General features: G+C 34.4%; 3 protein-coding genes across 3 annotated transcripts; 1 reads left to right on the top strand and 2 right to left on the bottom strand.

Annotated features, from left to right (window-relative positions):
• Positions 1-4,168: 4,168 nt before the first annotated feature.
• Positions 4,169-5,590, bottom strand: LOC146160240 (uncharacterized). Its single transcript, XM_083384492.1, has 3 exons — positions 5,451-5,590; positions 5,037-5,282; positions 4,169-4,956 (listed from the first exon to the last, which is right to left on the bottom strand). The coding sequence occupies exons 2-3, from the start codon at positions 5,218-5,220 to the stop codon at positions 4,262-4,264; spliced, it is 879 nt and encodes a 292-aa protein (XP_083240618.1). The 5' UTR covers positions 5,221-5,282; positions 5,451-5,590; the 3' UTR covers positions 4,169-4,261.
• Positions 5,591-5,907: 317 nt separating this feature from the next.
• LOC146160239 (tRNA-splicing endonuclease subunit Sen34-like) lies at positions 5,908-7,915 on the top strand. The gene has a single exon (XM_083384224.1). The coding sequence runs from the start codon at positions 6,026-6,028 to the stop codon at positions 6,896-6,898; it is 873 nt and encodes a 290-aa protein (XP_083240350.1). The 5' UTR covers positions 5,908-6,025; the 3' UTR covers positions 6,899-7,915.
• On the bottom strand, positions 7,005-19,414 carry LOC146160238 (leukocyte receptor cluster member 8 homolog). Its single transcript, XM_083384223.1, has 16 exons — positions 19,254-19,414; positions 18,635-18,832; positions 14,755-14,995; positions 13,881-14,065; positions 13,475-13,554; positions 13,218-13,361; positions 12,793-12,903; positions 12,606-12,722; positions 12,212-12,419; positions 12,001-12,143; positions 11,697-11,793; positions 11,356-11,472; positions 10,547-10,615; positions 10,071-10,203; positions 9,260-9,467; positions 7,005-7,860 (listed from the first exon to the last, which is right to left on the bottom strand). The coding sequence occupies exons 1-16, from the start codon at positions 19,350-19,352 to the stop codon at positions 7,713-7,715; spliced, it is 2,298 nt and encodes a 765-aa protein (XP_083240349.1). The 5' UTR covers positions 19,353-19,414; the 3' UTR covers positions 7,005-7,712.
• Between the last annotated feature and the right edge of the window lie 2,104 nt (positions 19,415-21,518).

Genomic DNA, 21,518 nt, shown 5'->3' with positions numbered 1-21,518 from the left:
CTTAACCTGGGGTAAATTTCCTCGTTTTGGGGGGTAAATCCAAGAATAGGTATATTCAACCTATGAATATTCTGGTTCCGTTTCTTCAACTAACCTATGCAAAGCGGCTTCTCCGCATATCAAATCTTAAGCACGAAACCGACTTGAATCTGATATTCGTTGTGCTTCATCTATACTACTATTTCACCATACATTAAATAACTCGTTGCCAAAAAGCAAGGGCAGCCGTTGCACTAAATACAACTGATGTAATTTGTTATTCGTTTATTAAATGAGCACCACTCAAAAATTTGGGAGTAAATCTGATATTCATCTTTGTTTAAAGGGTAAAACTTACAAAAAAGGTTGAGAACCCCTGGTATATAGGCTTCTGTGAGGTAAAATACAGTTTTGTTTGTTACATACAGTTTTATGAGTTTGATATACTAGTTTAGTTTAGTTTAAACTACTTATGTCGAACCGGAATAGCAACCTTATAAATGATTTTTTAGCAATCGTTTACAAAATTGTTATATGACTTTTGCATTAGGGTTACTATAACGTCACGTTTTGATGTAACTTCATGACAGTGCATCGGAATTTGTTTATGTTTTATTGTTAAAATTCTCAATGATCAAGTCAGCCTTTGCTATTTACGTTTAATGTCATGTATTGTAGCATATTTCAGTTGTGCTGTTTTAGTAGAACAGTGGTTCTCAACGGGGTGCCGCGGCGCCCTGGTGTGCAATTTCTCATGCCCATAGGTGCCGATATAGGTAGAGAATTTTTAAGAATCTGATTTTTGCTCAATTGGTAAGCTTTTTGAGACAGCTATTTGCATACGATTGGAGACCAGTATATCAAATGCCTTTTTCCTACATGTTTTAAGTTGATTGTGTTGGCTGAGTTTCATTTATAGTGACATTGCAATGAAATACTTAACGAAAATTCAGTTGAGTGTCGAAAATCTATTTATTATTTTTGAGGGGTGCCGTTAGACATCAAGGGGACTCCAGCCATAAGACCAAGATAAGAACAACATCAACATCAGAATAAAACGCAAAGACCAAAAATAGGACTAATACCTAAAGGTGATAGAACCGTCTAAATCGGAATAGGTCCTAAATCCTTCGGAATAAGACCTACACTTTCTAAACCCAAACCCACCCCTATTTACATCACTAACTTCCCTAATAATTTCAACCCTAACCCATTTTCTAACCTCACCCATTACCCACCAACAACCCCAAACAGGACTTGAAGTCCGTTGCCAAAAAGCGGTGCCCAAACGGCGCCGGTCAACCTAGGGATTCCAGACGTAGTCACCAAAACGGCCGATGCCAGACTGATGGCCCCTGATTGTCCCATTCCCCTACGTACAGTCTCACGCTTTATTTTGGCCATTAAGGCCTTATTCCGTTGAATTTAGGACGTATTCCGGCAGATTTAGGACTTCAGACAATTTCGATCTAATTCTGTACGGAATAAGGCCTTAATGGCCGCATATTTGGCTGTATTACAGTGGTTCTCAACTTTTTTAGCTTGCGGACCGGTAAAATTCCAAAACAAATTTGCGGACCGGCAGACCTTCATAAATCAAATCGACCCAAAATTTATTTAAGACACAAGTATGCAACTTAAAAGCAAAGAACGGAAACTTTGCTGCTGTGTTTTTGATATCAATACGTGTTATACGTGGTTGTATTGAAGTTTTTTTTACATACAACTGATCTTAAAGTTAACGACCTAAACAAACTGTATAGCCTGCTTTTAAACAATTGGGCACAACAATTCAGTATTGTGGCGTAGGATAGAGTCCAGAGTAAAGCATTATCTCTATGTTACGTCACAAATCTACAAATTACGGAGCTGGCGAAGTTCGAAATTTGATCTTCAACATCTTGCATTTTGCAATTGAGATAAAAAATTGTAATATATTTGGCGGACCGGCAGGAGATTTGACGCGGACCGGCGGTTGAGAACCACTGCAGTGTATTATGTCGTTAGTCTTAATACTATGGTTTAATCGATTTTTGTCCTAGTTTAGGTATTGTTGCATTTTAGGTCTTATTTTGTGTTCTCCATAAAAGGTTGAGAATCACTGTACTAGAATTATACAGTCAACCTGTTTCATTTAACTATCTCAGAACTTTTGTTTTTTTCTAAAAGAACAGGTTAAGCTCTTTGGAAGTTAATTTAAGGCCCTTTTCAAAGCGTTTTTTGATTGCGAATTGACGCGACCGGAAGTAATATGTTTTAAAATGGTAAAAAAAAGATTTGTTAAACTTTACAAAAGTTTCACCTTGATCATTGCATACCGTCAAAAGGCATGTAGTGGACATTTCAGCAGGTAATATATAGGTACTAATTTACTACCGTATAAAAAACGTTTAAAAAAAACTCTAAAACACCATGATAAAGCTCAATATTGCCTTCCGGCGTATGATGCTGAGCACTGTTATTAGGGCAAAAGTAGATTGAAAAACTGTCAATTTGTCATTGTTATAATTTGCAACTGCAACTTAGTTCTCTACCATACACAGAAACTTAAATGTCTCGGTGCATATGTTGGTGTAGTCGCGGTGCTGCAGCCAGGCCACTTACGTTGGACATGTCTTCTAAGTAGCAAGTCGGACATGTCTTCTAAGAGCATAAGCCTGCTAGTGTATAATATACTTTTTATTTATTCTCCCCAAACCGTGTCATCAACATTTTTGTTTCATTTTACTAATTTATGCAGCGGAAAAAAACACACAAGGAATTAAAGACAAAGAATGGCTAATAAAAAGTGATACAGCCTTTACTTTAAAGCAGGGGTTCTTAAACTGGGGTCCATGGATCCCTTAGGGGTCCGTGAACTAGTTTTAGGGGGTCCATGAAGGCCTAATTGAAATATTAGTGTATATTTAGGAAGTAATCACTTTATCAAACAATACAGTTTATTTAAAAATAAAACGGTTTTGCACTGAATGTATTTAGACTCCATTTCACTTTCACTTTTCTTCAACCGAAACCAGCCGATTTAGGAAGTCTATTTGTATTGTGACGTAAATTTATGACGTAATTTTGCCTACCGTGGTTCAAGCGAGCCCCCCAAAAATGTTAAGGGTCCGAGGTAAAAAAAGTTTAGAACCCCTGCTTTAAAAGAACTGTTTAACTCGATATGATATATAGACGTTTTTTAACAACTCCAAAGACGATCCTTTTTGGATTGGTTCTCCCACTTGGGCTTGTATCCCCACCTGACTATGTTATTCTCACTATAGCCTGTTACTGAAGCACTGTATAAAGATTTTCCTACATCCTATTTTGAAATATTACTTTTGTTTCCCTATTCATGGCTCTTTTCCGCAAATCGTGCAGCATCGCCCTTTAGCTATAAATGGTGTCATGAAAAAATGTATGTCGTAAGACCGACACATGAATGTCGTTAAATGAATAGTAAAAACAATGAGGTTTGAAAAGACTTGCGGTTAACTGTATAATAGGCCCAAGACAAAATAACATTTAAACGACACTATGAAAACACATAGTATTTCTATAGCAAAAGTAAGGAAAAAAATTTGGAGGGGATATGGTCGGGTTTTGGAGCTGGAGTCTGTGGAGTTTTTGAGCCAAGCACTTTTCTCTGGAGCTATTTTTATTGTTTTTGTGAAGCAAACATATTTAAATTTTTTATGAAAAATTTGTTGTTGTTTTTAATCAATTAAAGACCTGCGTTCGTGTGGCTCAGAAGTGACCCGCTAAACTTGTTACATTTGTACTTAAAATATGCTATGCCGTAGTATAATATTCATTTTGACACCACGTATTCCAACTATGTGAATACAGGCATGGCTGTGAAAACTTAATGTTGCTGTTTTACAGATTTTCCACGGTTTAATAATTTCGTACAAATCAGCACATGTTAGATTTTTCTGATTGTAGTTATCAATTCAAATTTTAGATTATGCATTTCTGTTACTCTGGGTTAGTATTTTCAAAATGGTGAAAATAACCCAAAATTTCTGGCAACGTGTACTTGTTTTCAAAAATTAGGTGTGACCCTATACTGTCAACCTCCGAAGTTCGGACGCCCAGAAAAACTTTTAAAAATTCTGCTAAGCTGAAAAATGTGCTCTAAAATGTACTAACATAGCGACAGGTCTATAACATGGCTACATGGTGAACTTAATGGAAAACACAAAAATAAGACTTTTTATTTTTTATTTACATAATTTGCCCCTAAAAACTGGAACGTACTGTAACATATTGGAACATTGGCACGAAAAAAATAAAGCAATCACGTTATAAAGCCTTTAATTCGATAAACTTCAATCATTAAATCTTTTAAGTAGTCGATTTCTCTGGAAATCTGCGACACTTTATCGCTAAGTGATCTTTTGCGCTCTTCAAGCGCATCCTCCTCATTCTTTCGCTCCTGGAGTTCCTGGCGTTTGCGCTCTCGGTACCGAGTAGCGGCGTTTTTGTTTTGGTCGCGTTTTCTTTGCTTGCGCTCAACAGTGGACGATATTTTGCTTTTCCTTCCGGCTTTGGACTTGGCTGGTTGTACCTCAGAAACCAACAGCTGGTTATCAGCGAAGTTTAGCTGAAAATCCTGCTGCGATGGAGCGAGGTTATCGGATGCAGTCGTCGGCGACTCCACGGAAGTGCCGAAAGCTTCGTCGGAAAGAATAGTGATTCCCAGCTCCGTAAGCAAGTCGCCTGCGTTGACGTCATTCGACGTATTTTGGAAAAAATCGTCCGAGGACGAAAAGTTTGTGGGTGGTGAATCGCAGGTCAAAAAAACTTCTGAACTTGTGGAACTTCCACCGGGAGAAGAAACACCCGAGTCGAAGCTGGAACACGGCGAGTTCGGTGTGTTGTAAGACCCGGCTTTGTTGCCAACCTCCTCAAACAGATCAAAAACGTCGCAGTTTGCCAAGAAACCAAAGTCCATTTTGTTTGACATCCAATCGGAATTGGGTGAGGGCAAGTCTATAAACAAGGCGATGATGAATTTAATAGTTCCAATAACAAATAAAAACAAAAAACAAGGGAGAATTTTATACACTTACCAAAGCTTGCCGCGTTCAGTTCACCACCGCACGGCGCCGTGCCATTAATCCCGGTGGTATTTTCCACCGGTTTGAAGAAATCTTGGTCAAGATCCACACCAGGCAGTGTGTTCTCGATCAAGTTTCCCCCGAACAAGAGGATATCTTCGGAGTCGTACATCGAATTCATTATGTCGCACATCATTTATTGCGCTTTGTGAGAGTCGGTTAAGTATAGACGTGGAGAGTGCATTTTGTTGAAGGAGACTGTGAACAATAGAGGTACAATAAACTTTTAACTGCATTTCCACCACCGCCAACATATACTTCCCAAACATTAATTTTAAATGGTTATTAAAATACTACTGTTTTGATTAAACTATGTCAGAATTAATTGCTACAAAAAATACGTCAGAATTTATTTAAAATACTTACTCCATGCTTGCATGTCGCATAGATAAAGTTGCCGCCATCGCAGTCGCTTTAGTGAGCCATTCTGGCCCAAAATCGTAAATAAAAATTAAACTTTACTTTCACAACCAAACAAAACGTAGAATGAATTGCCAAGAAGACAGCGTTTGGTGACAACGACTACAGTGACGTCATAATATTCATCCGCCATACAATAACATAACAAAAGACCAGAGAACAACTAAAATAATATAGTGACAATGACATGCCCAATACAAACGAATAAATAATTAATTTTTAGTTTGTTAAATCACGTCTGAAATCATTACAACTCAGAAACATATTTTTTGCGCATTGATACCAGTAGTTTTTGTATTTCGGCTGATGCAATACTAGGGCGAAATCACGCCTTCAGCGCGTGACTCTACTGTGACGTAACGTGTGGGCGTATCAAGGGTGTACTTAAGCTAAGCCTGGAATACAGTCGGCTTCTATCAATATTTTATGATGGCTACTTTTTCGGGACGAATTCCTCCACTTGTACGAATAACCTGATCTATTTTTTTGTTGTAGTCCCACTATAACAATTTAAAAATTACATGGATGAAGAATATACAAATTCTTTAGATAAAATTGTCAATTTGCATATTTGCCATGACCAAGTCTTGTTATGGGATCCGTCGGAAATTATTTACCTTCGGCAAAAACATCGTATAATCGGCTGTCCGGTGGGCTGCTACCCTGCCAAGCCAAGGCAGAATTCCCATCTAAGTCTGCCTATCCAACTAAATAAGATTGAAGCGAGGTTTGTATTAGATCACGCCAAATGTACTCTGGTTAAATCTGGCTCACGTGTTCAGGATGACAAGGACTTGCAAGCTCTGGTGTCAGAAAGAGCGAAGCAACACTTGCATCAGTTACAATTGAAGGAAAGAGACAAGGTTGACCTTATTGAATCTATGGCGGATTGCATAAAGCAAGGAAAACAATCCAAAAAAGTAAGGTTGGCTGAACAAGGAGCAAGTCAAAACATTAATGAACGTGACCCAAATAACTTTGAGACGTTTAAAACTGATGAAATTAAAAAGGTTTATCAAGTTGGAATGGATCAAACATGGATAAAAATGGAGCAATTCCAAAGATATCAAAACACTGAAGTGACTCCAGGCGTTTTGTGCTTATCAAACTCCGAAATTATGCAATATTACGTATATAAAGATTTACATTTCAAGGGTTATTTTTTAACAGATGGCATGAAGTTTGGAGGACACTTTTTAGTTTATCCTGGGGACCCTGGTGTGTATCATTCCACGTTTATTGCTTTGTGCATTGATAGTAATCAAGATTTATCTACAGCAGACTATTCTACTCTTGGTAGACTTGCCTCTAGTGTTAAAAAAACTATGCTAATTTGTTCTGTATCAAAATCTGTAGTTTCATATACATCTCTTGCATGGTCTGGGGTGGTTTAAAACTATTGATATGCCTGCTTTATGTGCTATACAAAAAGTATTGCTTATCTTTCAACCAATGTAAGTGAGAAAAGCTGATATCAGTTACAACACAACCAGATTCCACAATAATAATAAATGTATTCAACGAGAAACAGCAATGTTTTCCCCCAATTTAATTTAGAATTGCCTATTATTAAATACTGTTATCAACAATCACGAACAATAATAATTCATTATTCATCTTTTGAAACCACATTTATGCTGCTAACTTCTTGCTGTTTCCACTTTATTACTGTCAAAGGAAAATACATAATTGCAAGAAACAAAAAAAATAACACAAAAATGTTCCAGGACGCTTGCTTGATATCCTTCAGCCAGTTCTTCTTAGAGATTCCAGATGGTATATGAAAGGTAACTTCAAAATTAAATTTAGTAGGGTACATCAGGGGTCGCTTGGTAGTACGACTGTAAAGCGTAAACACAACAGCAATCATATTTTGCATATTAAAAGTTCATACTGGAGCTGTAACAGGATTTAATCAGGACTTTCGGCAGTGATATGATTTGTTGTTCTTCAGGATACCTACATACTTACTGATAGTAGATATTTCATCAATGCAAGATTCCCTGTACATTTTTCAGAAGGAAAACTAAAAACTGGTAGCAAAAGACCTATGCCAGAAAAACTGTGCCAAAGGGAGAAGCGCAAAGAATCAATTGCTGCTATGACATTGTGATGGCCCTTCAGTAGAGTAGAACTCATCAGATTTAAAAGAAAAAACCTTTCGATTTCATAGAATTTTTGTGTACCCAGACATTAACAAAGAAAAAACTATGCCGTTTGGCTGGTTTTACAGTCCACTTTTAATTGGTCAGGAGTAAGTGAAAGATTTGCCTCAGTAAGAAATTTCATACAGTCCTCTTTGTTTGCGAATGCCAACTGGCTCATTACGAAAGACACTGGAACAGATGGCCGGTAACTATGTGAACAAAACAAGAAGAATGTTAAAATGTGAATTAAATAAGTTTATTTAGGGCTGATGTATGAGTTAAAAATCTGTTGTTTACAAAAATGTACTTAGCATAATTCAATACATCATACTGTTTCAATGATTTGCGCTTTACAATTACTTTGTTATAAAAAGTACAACAGAATAAGTTACATACCTTTGAAATTTCTGCAATAAATACTAACTGAGTTGTTATTAATAAAGTTATGTTGCACAACACATTCTACAATGGGTTACACCAGGGATCTCTAAATGTTACCAGGTCAAATGCAGCTCTTATTTTTTTAATACAAAGGGTTTGCTAACCAAATGAAAATAAATTTAATAATTTTGCAAGGCAAAAAAAAATCTATTGGTCACAGCACAGAGTACAAATTTCTATGTTTACTGACTTGTGGTTACAGATGGTATGTGTTACCTATTTACTGTTTTATTGGAGAACATTTTTATGACAAAATTTCAAGTATGAAGATTTTAAACATTAAATATATTCACAGGTGAATAGAAAAGTGTCAGTAATAATAATAATTGCATATAAATACAAGTGCCCAAAGTTTTTACATCTCACAACCCTAGAAATTAGTTTAAGCTTGCTAACTTTTTTATTATCATATATGGATTAAGAAAAGTAACACATCGAAAAAAAAAAGTGTGAAATAGCAACTCTATATATCTGTAACTTTTGTCTGCCTTTAAAATAGAAGTAACTAATGCCATTAGTTTATTTCAAATTATTTATTTGGTTGACATCAAAAATGCTTTCCAGGCTTTATTTCTCAACATACTATTTAACATAAGTTATTATGTAGAATGTTCTCGAAACTTGGCAATTTGGACCCCCTTTTTTCAGACAGTTGATTTGTGACCAGTTTTCTTTATTATAATTGCAAACTTTTCCATTTGCGCACATAGTTAAAGAACCCTGGTGTCCCACAACCAAAATAAAGCATCATTTTTTACAAAATTTGCTAATTGTTAATGGTAATAAAAAATAAAAACCTGCAAAAAAATATTACCAAAAGTTATGGCATTCCAAGTAATTAAAGCCAGTGTGGCAAGCTATGTAATACTTTTCTTAAACTAAATTAAAAGTTTTACCTAGAAATTTTAAATGTTATTATAAAGAAAAACAATAAATTACCTGTTTGCAATACCTTTACTTGGTGGTTAAATGTCATATTATATATACTTATAGTGGAAACTTCTTGAACCCAAACATTTCTTCAAATCCAGTATTATAGTTGTAAAATTATTAAACATATAGGAATATTGAAATTGTATTTTAATACTATGAAGTGGCACAAATTTATTCGGCCCCAAACCAAAATTATTTTCTGCCTATTGTTTATAAGAAAAAATATATACGTACGCTTTAACAATTTTGGCAAGAGCTGATGATCTTTCTCGGGCAGCAAACTTGTCCATGAGGTAGCCACCCATACGTGGCGCAGTGGTTAATAGCTTGAAAAACTTACAGTAGTTGCCAGATGACCAGGCTTCGCGAACATTTAAAGCATGAGCAATGCACTCATCTTGACGAAGTTCATTTGTTAGCGACGAAAGAATGGAGGTTAAATCTGTACAATACAAATAAAAACTTTTAGTTATTGGGGAATATGTCAAAATTATTAAACAATTATTTTAATGCAGTTGGCCATTTAAACCAGTGTTTGTTAAAATGATATGCATTATTACCCCCTTACTGAAATCTATAGTTCATTATTACCTTCCTGCAACAAAAAAGATGGAAAAACGAAATTTATTACAAATACATTAGACAAGTACACAAGTAAATGTTATTACTTCAATGAGATGGACTATATAAGTGCTATGCAAACATTGTTTTTCACCATTTACAAATAAATTTTAAATCATAAAACTATAATTTAAACACATACGTTATTTATTAAACTTATGTTTTTAACAGTATGCAAAAGAGAAGGTTTGAGAATCACTTAATATATTAATTCTCTGCAGGCAACAACAACCTAAAATAAAATAATGATGTGCTTTTGCCCCCGCCAAGATTTTCACCCCCATCGCAAATTGTATCCAAGGGGGCGATATCGCCCACTTTAAGAACAACTAATTTAAACATCAGTATTTAAATAACAGATCCAGATGATTTTTATTTTGACAGCAATATATATAAAATCTATACATTTCTATATATGATTAACCTGTTGTGTTTTTTGTGTAAACATAGTACAGAATACTGTAAGCTAAAAATTCTGTTTGATGATCAGAAGTTGTTCCTTCCGAATATAGATGTCGCAGCTGGCTTTGGCATTGATTGAATTCCTCATGATCTCCCTGAAAATAGATAAAAGTCTGAGCTCCTAAAAAATGAATCAATATTCTATCAAGTTATTATTCACACAATTATGGTGATTCCAAACAAAAAGGTAGCTATTAAATTAATGCAGTGGTCCCCAGTATTCATATGCAGTCACTAAACCCTTTTTTCAAAAAAGGTTTTTTTTAAAGCTGAAAGACAAATCAGAGCAGTTCAAGGGGTCTGTGGACTGCTTTGATTTCATGCATCAATTTGAAAATACTGGAGTAGTGTAGCATTTGAAAGATTTACAGTAATTGTATTAAATTTTGAAACCTGATGATTATCAAATATTAAAAATCTGCTTTATCATTAACCAACCTTTTCTAGAGCTATCCGGCCATGTGTTTCGTAAACTTCAACAGTAAAACTATTCCGAATCCCTTGAACCTGTAAATACCAAATAACACAGTTCAACATAAAAAAACGCACATCAACATGGCGCACGCACAATTACATAAAGATTACAAAATAAAAAAATTCTAAAACTGCAGAACATGGTTTGCAGTCTTTTGACACTCTATAGTCTATATCAGTGATTCTCAACCTTTTTTAGAGCAAGAGCCGCATTTCAAACCTAAGGTTTGCAAGGAGCCGCATAAAAAACAACAGTAGGCATATATTTAAAAAATATTAAGAAAGCAACTAGAAAACAACAAATATACATTACGCTAGCCTAGGCTAACTAATTAACAGTGTTTGCCATAGCTTGTCGATAAGGACTAAATATATTGTGACGTAACAAACCACAAAATTGTTTTAAAGAGCCGGATGGAAGTACCCGGTAACATTAGTACTTCGTATTCGGGATCCTTGCTGATACAATTCGTTAATTCTTGATTTCTCTTACTTATTTTGTTGCAATTCTCAATTCTGCTACTTCTAACTAATTTTTCACTTGGTTAGAGAGCCGCAAAATGTTCAGTTGAGAGCCGCATGCGGCTCTGAGAGCCGCGGTTGAGAATCACTGGTCTATATGCTACAAAATATTTCAAGAAACATTTTTTTACCTGCTTTAACTATTACTAAATCAGTCTAAATATTAACTGTCATATATTTTTTATTTTAGGTTGCATTTATGTCATGCTCAAGTCAAACTAAAACTAAATTATGTGATGTTCAATACTTACAGTTAAATCTTGTCGAATACTCTTCATCTGACGGCATGTATAAAGATAATCCTTTTTTTCTACCCAGTCTTCTTTTACTCGCACCAGTGATGTGCGTAGAACACTAATTGGACGAACCTAGGAACACAACAAATACCTTTCACTATTGATCAATGCCAACATACTAACAGTCGGTATTTATGACTACACTTGAAGCAAAGGTAAAATATGTAATGTATATTAAAGCAGTACAACTAATGTTTTTTAGTTCAACGGTTATTTACAAAGGTAAGTAAATTGCAGAAATATAGATAATTAGAAAAGTGAATATAAAATTTAGTTATAATGATTTTAGCACATACTGATGAAGGATCTGGAGCAGCGGTAAGCCTGAAGTAATCCTTAAAAATATCACGACAAGTTCCAACAATCTGCATGTCTTCCAGGTTAACATCATCACTAAAAAAAACATTTTAAAACAAGGGTATTATTCATATTTTAGGTCATTTTTATAGAACATATTTTAATATAGTATAAAAATGTATACATGTTAATACTAAATATCCTATACAAATAATTTGTATTTCAATTAAATTTCATCTCTGCCAGCTGCAGTCACAATAATTGCCATTAAGTTTGTTTACATTATATCACAAATATCATTACTTTGTATCAAAACTGTTTATTGTAAGTTCCATTTTCTCTTGACTAGGTTGTAACATTTTGGTTTGGAAGCGACTTGCTCGATCTGCCTTTTTCTGCTCTCGATGGGGGTCAGTTAGTTTAAAGTTCAAGGCCTTTTTCTTATTCTGCAACAATAGAAGGCGTATTTCAAACTGTTGTTCTTTTAGAGTTTTTGTTATATAATAAAAATTACCTTTTTGCCAGCCTTCTTGTTTGGAGTTTTTGGATTGTTTTGAATTCCTCTGCCCCTCCCAAGTCCACGTCCTCTACCCCTTGTCATAGTGCTGAGTCCCGCTTTTAACTTGTTGCTGTGTTTTTGGGTAAATCTTCCATAGCGGCCAGCACTGGTGATAGTGAATTCAGTGCTGCCCTGGCTGTTACTTGAGCTACTGCTGCGACTCCTAAAATTTTCAATGTTAGGACTTAGGATTGCCGGTTTTCACAAGAAAATAAAACAATACATTATTACAAAAAGTGTTGTTAAAAAACACATGATATAAATTGACCATCAAAAAATAGTGAAAAACAAGTAACAAGAGTGCTGCTAGAACACATATAACCTTTCCTTCCTATTCGAGAGAACATACCTGCTTCTAAACCGTCTTCGCTTTGGCGTATTGGACCTTGATCTGGATCTGGAATAAGATCGGCTTCTTGAGCGACTTGTTGATCGTGAGAAGCTTCGTGATCGTGAGTAGCGTGACCTGAAGTATAAGAAAGATATGTAACAAGTATTACAACAGATTATATTATTCAAAGGCAAAAAAGCAATACCTGCGACTTTTTTGATGAGAAAACCTGCCCCCTGCCCAAGAGTTGTCAACTTTTTGAGACATTGTTTTCCATCTTGTCCCTGGAGTACTGGGCTTTTGATTAACAACTTCACTGAAAACAGAAACACAAGATAGACCATCTGAACTATTGCAAATATTAAAAATTGTAAAAAAGTTACAAATCATAAAACATACTTAGACAAAACAAAACTTTTTCAAAACTGAATCCACTTTACAAACCATTACACACAACTTTAGATTGGTAATCCTTAATCAAATTAATATTAAAGACACAAATTTTTTTTAAATTGCAATTAGTTGTAATTTTTAATAATTTCAGTTTCCAAATAAATCTTACACATAACTGACACTAAAAAAATAGTCCCTTATTGAACTGTTTGATAATAAACCTAAAATTGTTTTTACCAAGGTAGAGGTTCGGTGACCCAGTTAATAAGAAAGGCAGAACCATCTTTCATTTTTTCATTAAGTACAACTTTTAAAACAGCCTCTGTTTTATCTTTGTCTTCTTCAGAATTGCATGCCTGGAAAGCCCTTTGTATGTAGTCCCTAAAAATGTTAATACAGTAATAAGTAAATTAAACAGGTAGTATGATACACAAAATTTGTAACCCATTATTATAAAGATAGATTTTTTTAATTATTTTTGTAAAACGACTTACATAAGTGCTGGAGGCCATGAATTCTGCTTATCACTTTCTTTGTTTAAAGTATTTGCTTCATTCTCTGGTTTTTCTGCTTTCTGTAGATATTATTAGGGTTGACTTCAAGTATATTAAAAACACAGTTTAACAATTTATTTTAGATGAGAGTGGGTTTTCCTTGTAATTACAAAGGCATTTGATGGTATGTTATTTTGTTCTTAATACTTTTTTGAAAACAGTAAGTATAAAATGCGTTGGCTAAATGGTTTTCAGATTACATGAACTATTAATTCATTGAATTGTTCATTTAACAAGCATTTCACAGCAAATCACTCTACTTTTGTACTTTGATGAAATTAAGTATATATATAAAAGGCCTCATGTTCACAAACTTTCCCAACAAAAAAAACAAAGTACGGTAAACCTGAATGTTAGAAGGTGGTATAGTACTGTTTGTGGCAACTTTTTTTTCTGCTAACACAGATTGTTGATTTGTTGGAAAAGAAGGTTGTTGATTTGTTGGAAAACAAGCTTGTTGACTTTGAGGCTTAGGTACAGGCCCTGGTTGATTTGCTTTTGATTTCCAATCTAGGTTGAACCGAATCGACCCTTGTGTACAAAAGCAATTTAAACTTTCATTCAATGGTTTTGAACAGGCAATACAAATATAAAACAATCATACACACCATTAAAGTTGGTATTACCTAAAACCTAATGAAATGTATTAACTAGTAAAATACCTGACATACAAATATAAATACCTTTTTTTAAAAACGTATATATTTATTTTTGTCACCTAATTAATTATAAATCACATGTGTATATATATATATATATTATATCGAGATAGACTAACATGTCGGTTCACCGATGATATTGATTGATATTACACTCTTATCAACATATTATTTTGTGATATTTTGCTACTAAAATATTACATGATGCGTTTCCTTAAAAACAAACTACTTTTTTAATTATTATCTCTTAAATTTGTCGTTTGAATAATTATTATAAGCAGGAGTTGCTAATAAAATTATTTTCAAACCCTATATAGTCATGAATGTTGAAATCCATGCGCACAAATATGCAGAGAAAACTTAATGAATTTAGTTTTAGAATCGTGTACCAGTTTCCTCGTGATCCCATACCAAATTATGTCAAACAAGCAAAATAGGTAAAACTTAAATGTTAAAAGGTAAAAAATTTTTACCCCTAGTATTGTACAAGTACTGATACTACCACTTGGCATAGGAAATGGGCTCCAATCCTATATTATCGAACATCGTGAAAACAGTTACCTTTAGGTGGAAATGGCTTGCAAACCGGTGGCTTGTTCTGTATACCAGGGAGCGATGTTGGTGGTGGAACAGGTCCTTTGACAACTGATGCATATGAATATGAGGGTGGAAGGGGTGGGGGGTTGGCCGGGGGAGGAGGAGGGGGGACTCTGTGCTGATTTTCATGATATTGCTTCATTGTGTTGTCATTTTTTCCAAAATTCGTGTACAAATGTCCCATTTGTCCAAAGGCTTGGTTGTTCTAAACGAGGAAGTTTATCAATATTATGTTACCTGACACCTCAGATCAAATGGTTTAAAAAAGTATTTACACAGTCCAACTGATCATGTTTATTTTTGTTATTCTAAGTTTATTTAGACCAGGGGTGTCCAACCTTTTAGCTCTTGACGGCCGCATTGACAGTCTTATTTTCCTCACGGCCGCAAGTTAAATTTTTTTAGGGATGACTCAAAAAGTTGTCAAATCGTGACGTCATAACATAATTAATCCTAAAAAAAACGTTTTGTTGTCTAACAAACTCACGGTAAAATATGAAACCTAAACGAAGATTAATCACGCGAATCGCGAAAAAAAATTCGTTTATTAGGTTTAGATTAGGCAAAACTTGTAATTCAATCAAAATGGGCTTAGGCACATAAAATTAGGGTTGCAGAATTCCCGGGAATTTTCAGAGCCGAAACTTTCCATGGAAATTTTGGGAATTAACGGGAATTTTAGGAAATTTTAGGAAACTTTTAAAACAATCTTAGTTTGATATTGAAACAGGAAAATAATGCCCTTAAACTGTTTAGATTAAAAGTACTATGTATAACTGAAATACTTAATAACATACAAACACATGGTTTAGTTTATTAACTGCAAAAATGAACCAAAATCAATCTGTTTTTTACAAACAACACTGACCGTCTGGGCCAAAATATCCCCAGCTTACGGTAGTTAAATGTTTAACATTTGTTGTTTTGTGAGTTACAAAGTGGTTGTAGTTCAGGGGTCGGCAACATACGGCGGCCTGTCAAAGTAATTCATCCGGCCTGCCGCCTATTAGACAAAATAGACTCAAGTCCATTTCATACTTTTTGACTATTTTAACTACGTAAGTGCGAAACCTTTTTCGCTACACACAAATGATCTTCATACATCCGGTTGATTAGGTTTTGTAATGTCTTTTCAAAAGATTAGTGCTTCTTTACCGTTGCGGCATGAAAATCTGACAAGTGCGTCACGGACAAATGGAAAACAAATTTAAAATTTTTTGACCTTTTTTAACATTTTATTATTTTCGGCAGTGTAATAAAAACTTGAAAGAAATTTAAAAGAAATACAGGTATACCCAAAAAAAATATCGGACTCAGCTCGCCAGGTACGCCCAGACTTAAAAACTTAGCAAATATTTAATTACCAATAAAGTTATCGCGTTTCTTCAAAGTAGTTTCATTACACTTTTCATTAGTAGGATGGATGACGACGTGTGGACTCGAATTTTACACCAACCAAACGCTTTTTTCGCGCTTTGCGCCAACACTTTACTGCCTCATCAAATATAATTAAACACGTCTTTAAGTGCAAAAAAGCGATACCCGCCTGATATACAGTTGTTCTAACATTTTAATAACACAATTCTTAGTTAACTCATTGTGCTCCAGAGACCTTTCTTAGTTTGGTTTAGGCCCGCGACTAGAAAAAGGTTGCCGACCCCTGTACTAGTTGCTGCTGGTTAGCATCTCCTCCTGCTCGTCTAGAAATGCTCAAGATAGGTTTTTAATATTTTTTCTGGTTGATGAAATATTAACAATTGTTTTAAACATAATAAATGCCAAATTTGAAAATTCCCAATATTCCCGGGTCCTTCAAAATTCCCGGAAACTTTCCACCCCTTTACAACCCTACATAAAATAATCGCATATTGTTATAAACACAAGCATTTATGTAAGAATTGCATTTTATTAGTAATGCGGTGCAATATGCCATGATATAAATAGCCCTTTTGATATTAACGGATTTACTTCAAAGGGACTAAAATACAATAAAGACAGATGGAAGAAGCGCGAAAAAAGTGTGTTTGCATTAAAATTTGTCAAAAATAATATTTTTAGGCCAGGTGCCCCCTCTGGATCCACCCCTGTTCTAATGCTCCTAGCCAACCTAATGACCAGCAATGGTAGACAAATGTCTGGCTGACTTATAACATAAAAACCCGTCTAATTTTAGACCTGTCTCAAAGTTCCAAATTCAGCATTTTTTTTCTATACTGGCATTCGTTTTAAATTTCGTGCAAGTTTTTATTACATTGCCAAAAAAAAAAAAACAAATTAAAAATATATGCCCAATATTTTTTAATACAGTTTCCGTGTGTCCATAACCCACTTGTCAGCCTTTCACTGTTCAACAGTAAAGAAGTGCTGATTTAGTTCAAAAGATAGCCTCAAAACGTACACGAAGCGAACGTACAAATATAATTTGCGCAACGCACGAAAAATTTTACGCACTTACTAGTTAAAATAGTCAAAAGTATTTGTAATGGACTCGTGTCTAGTTTGTCCAAAGAGGCCACGGGCCGGATAAAATTGCATTACACTGATTTCTTTGTGCATCAATGAAATCAAGTTTTTGTAGTGCACATACGAAATCTGTTCACTGAGAATGTAGCGAAAGAGCTTAGCTCACTGATTTAATCCCTTAAGTCGTAAAAAATTCTAATCTGCATTTAGCATATCAAACATTAACGCATGCCGGCACGGTCACGGCGACCAACACATGCTTATTAAAATAAATGTTAACGGCAGCACAATTATTCATCGACGGCACGGCCGCATGTTGGACGCCGTTGATTTAGACCAGTGGTTCTCAACCTTTTTTTCACCACGTACCACCTTGAAGTTCTATGATCTTGTTGCATACCAACAAATTATTGAAAAACTCAACTTTACTCAAAATGTATATAGGATTATTAAAGGGGCGGATTAGCTAATTAGTTAGCCCGGAAATTTCGAAACAAATGCGGCCCCCTAATCTTGAAAAAGTTTCCATTTTTTAACTAAGTTGCAAGATACCGGTAGTCAAGTTTTGTGATTCTTTGTTGTTTGTCTATGACATAAAATAAATTTGCATGGATGTTCCGGAAAGATATTTAATTCCTATCATTGATGAAGCATAAAATATTTAACTATGCAATCATAACGATGAATGTATAGTTTATTACAATAGAAAAAAATTCTAAACTTTTTCGTAAAACTGTAATTTTATTTAAAAACAGACTGCGTACCACCCAAAATGACTTCGCGTACCACAGGTTGAGAACCACTGATTTAGACCAATAATAGAGTTGACATTTCTTTAAAAATAAATGGTAAAACAAATCAGATTACTGCAGTTTTGTCTAAAACATATTTGGAATAAAAGATGTGATGAATAATTCTGGTAGTTTTGAAATGTCTATACAAACACCCAACTATAACACTTATATTCATGGTGTTAATTGTAAGAAGCCTAGCTTAAATTACTTTTAAAGCAATGTGTTACTTGTTGATTGTAACCACAGCGCGTAATGATTATTTGATATTCACCTTGTTGTGTCAATGAAAGTGCTAAACAACAACCATACAATTAAAAATGTTATTACCAGTAGTTTTAAACATTTGCATAACGCTCAACTTTAACTTGATTTTCCAGTTTGATTATAATGGTGGAGGGACTATTTTTAGTTTCAACAGACTATCAGGGATTTAACAAATGGGCAGTACACCTACAAAGCAAAGCTATACACCTACAAAGCTATACCTCAAACAAAACAAAAAATTCTTAATGTACAATATTTATTGACATTCATTTCTATTTTGCTTTCAAGAAACTATTGAGATAAACTAGGAACAGAATACATACCGGATTTCCCATACTAGAGGAATTTCCTCCATAAAATGACATTCCATTATATCTTTCTCCCATGTTTCCATATTGATAGGCATTGGAGCCTTGCATATAATTTTGGTAGCCAAATCCATTTCCACCAGACCACTGATTATTGTAGTACTGATTTTGGTTCATACCCATTTTATATTTATAGTTGTTGTTGTCCAATCCCTAATAAAAAACAACATATTTTACGGTTGTTTTAAGTTATTTTTTAAGCATTATGTTCTGTCTATATAACCACATAATGTTTAAAAGGCTAATAATAAATGGTCATAAGCTAGTCTGCATTTAATTGATACTTTATTGCGAAGATCTCGGCTGTGCTTTGCACGTTTTATCAGATGTGCATGGTTGTTTGCAATAAAGATTTACGTTGAAATCTGTCATAGTTTCCATACTAGCATATCGCTTGGAAAAATAGATTTATCCCCTGTGCAGTTTCCAGATCAGCCGCGTATTTTATGTAAAATCACTGTAAAATGCTATCGGCCGCGAAAAATCGCTTAAACGCGCAAAACTTACGTCGGGCTAACGGTTTTTAGCATATTACTCCATTTTCAGCTGTGCAACTTTATGATTAAACACTTACTTTCTCTTTGATTTGTTCATTAATTTTGTCCAAAGCCTTTCTTGCCTTTTCCCATGCTGGTATATCACCATCGGTCTCAGGTAACTGTTTGGCACTCATATTTCGATTTAACAAGGCAGAAAAGTATTAAAAATCTTTATCATGTAAAACGGTTATTTGCAATTTCTGGAAAATTGGAAAACTTTACCAGCGGAATCAAACAAAAAACATGATTTACAAACAAACGTTAGGTTTAGGCAAACCGCTTTATTGTGCCTTTCTCGTCTTAGCAATTAAAGCATTTGATCAAAGATTTGTAAGTTTAGCGACCTAATCATTTAGTTATACCCAACAAACATTTAGTAAAGTACTAATGACGATTTGCAAATTTGCTCTGCTCGATAGATTTCTGAGTCACGTGACAAAATAACCGATTTTATTGTTGGGAAAGGGCGTATGACATTTGCAACATGAAGGACAAACGGATAATAAATAGAAAACAAAACGCAACTAAATATATGGTTTACAAATATTTTTGAGAATTAAGATAAAGATATATTATTGATAATTGGGGAGGATAAAGTTAAGAACCACACTGATAAATTGTCGTGTTTAAAGTTTAAACTTACACCCCCAAAACAACACCTCCTTTTTAGGTGGCCAAATGAACTACAGCGAATAAGCTTAAAATAAACTAATGGAAATTTGGAATGTGGGCCATTATTTTCAACCAAATACCCATTTTTACTCTATAAAACTCTCCAGTATCATAATTTACACACTGTTAAAAAACAAACCTTTTCTTACTTCATACAATTTCGAGAAAACAAAATAGTACAAATATATAGCAGTTTTAGATTTTTTTTTTGGATAAATAATTTAGTGATGTAAATCATAACTTTAGTCTTGCTGCAAATAACTCCGCACCAATAAAACTCACCTTAGGACATTGGGCGCTGCTGAGCTTCAGCAAACTAGTATTTCAGCCAAACATATTTAATAAAGCCTGACAACAGCTTTATTTGCTAACACAGTCAACAAAGATACGTGGAACTTTATTTATATGTTGTAATGGAGTAAATCCGATTCACGCTGTTTGTTTCACCGGAAGTGATGATACTTTGGTTTCGAGGTATTAAAGCCGATAAATTCAAATCGCACTACAAACAACAGTTTTCAATTTTTGGGGAATATTTTTTAATTTTAGTTAAGATGCGCCGAAAATAAACGTGTCGTTGTTTATTTAGGATAACTAATAGATTTAAAAAACGATACAAATCATTGCTGTGTGTAATAAGTTCCTTAAATTCCCGTTGTACTCTTTTTAGAATTCAGTTATTAATTATTACCGTACTTAGTAGAAGCAGACATACTTTCCTTATATTATTTCCATCAAACTTTTTCCATAAATGACCGGATTACTGTAGATCGCGAGCCGTATAACTTTAAGGAATGATGACCGGGTATGAACTTTTATGCTGAACTTATTAACTTGTTTGTCGTTAAACGAAGGAAACTTTTACAAAAACTCTTGTGAGCTCTATGAATTTATGATTCAGCTTAAAACTTCATATAGTTTGGATTGGTATCAACTTACAAAAGTATTTTATTTTCGTTAGGGAGATCCACCTCGTCTTGCCTCATATGTGGCAATAAGTTTATTGAGCAGGCTGACCAAACTTTTGTTTGCGCCACTAAATTTTAAATGTACCGGATAAAAAGAAGAAGATATACACGCTCGTTTAAACACTTCAATACGGTCGTTTCAAATAAAACTCAACCTTCATGCCATTGTAACAAACGATGGAGGCTCTTCACTCCTTTGAAAAAAGACTCAGACTGATGTGTTTCCCGCCACGATAGTGCACGATTTTGCATTTATTATTATAAACGTATTGTAAATTATTGGAAAAAAACTACATCTTGGATCTCAAAACTCTTAATCCCATTATTAAAATTTCCTTTCAATCTCCTGTTTGGAACAGATCTTGATTTTAGTTTGGTAATTTGCTTGCTGTTATGGGCTGTTCGTCAACTGTTGTACAGCAAGTAGCAAAAACAACCTCGCTCCATATGTTTGCTTTTATCTAGTGGTTAAAACAGTGAGAATATACCTGTGCTTTGAATTCAAGAAAACTCGCAACTCAGAAAGTTAAGTGAGCTGGCCCAACCTGTCGCTTCTTAATAGTTGTTCTTTATTCTTGCCGTCTTTTTCTATGCTGTTGTTTTCTGCGTAATAATAATAATAATAATAATAAATAACTAATAACACAATATATAATGTTA

Source organism: Ascidiella aspersa, chromosome 3, assembly GCF_963924565.1.
Source record: "Ascidiella aspersa chromosome 3, kaAscAspe10.2, whole genome shotgun sequence".
Classification (NCBI taxonomy): domain Eukaryota; kingdom Metazoa; phylum Chordata; class Ascidiacea; order Phlebobranchia; family Ascidiidae; genus Ascidiella; species Ascidiella aspersa.
Note: the sequence above shows the minus strand (reverse complement) of the source record. Positions and strands in the feature narration are given on the sequence as shown.

Coding starts and splice junctions, on each gene's coding strand:
- LOC146160238 (XM_083384223.1), bottom strand. CDS start 19,352: ATGAGTGCCAAACAGTTACCTGAGACCGATGGTGATATACCAGCATGG. Junction 13,362..13,474: donor TCATGGCCTCCAGCACTTAT/GTAAGTCGTTTT, acceptor TAACATTTTTAG/GGACTACATACAAAGGGCTT. Junction 10,616..11,355: donor GTATTCGACAAGATTTAACT/GTAAGTATTGAA, acceptor TGGTATTTACAG/GTTCAAGGGATTCGGAATAG.
- LOC146160239 (XM_083384224.1), top strand. CDS start 6,026: ATGGATGAAGAATATACAAATTCTTTAGATAAAATTGTCAATTTGCAT.
- LOC146160240 (XM_083384492.1), bottom strand. CDS start 5,220: ATGATGTGCGACATAATGAATTCGATGTACGACTCCGAAGATATCCTC. Junction 4,957..5,036: donor ACTGAACGCGGCAAGCTTTG/GTAAGTGTATAA, acceptor CCTTGTTTATAG/ACTTGCCCTCACCCAATTCC.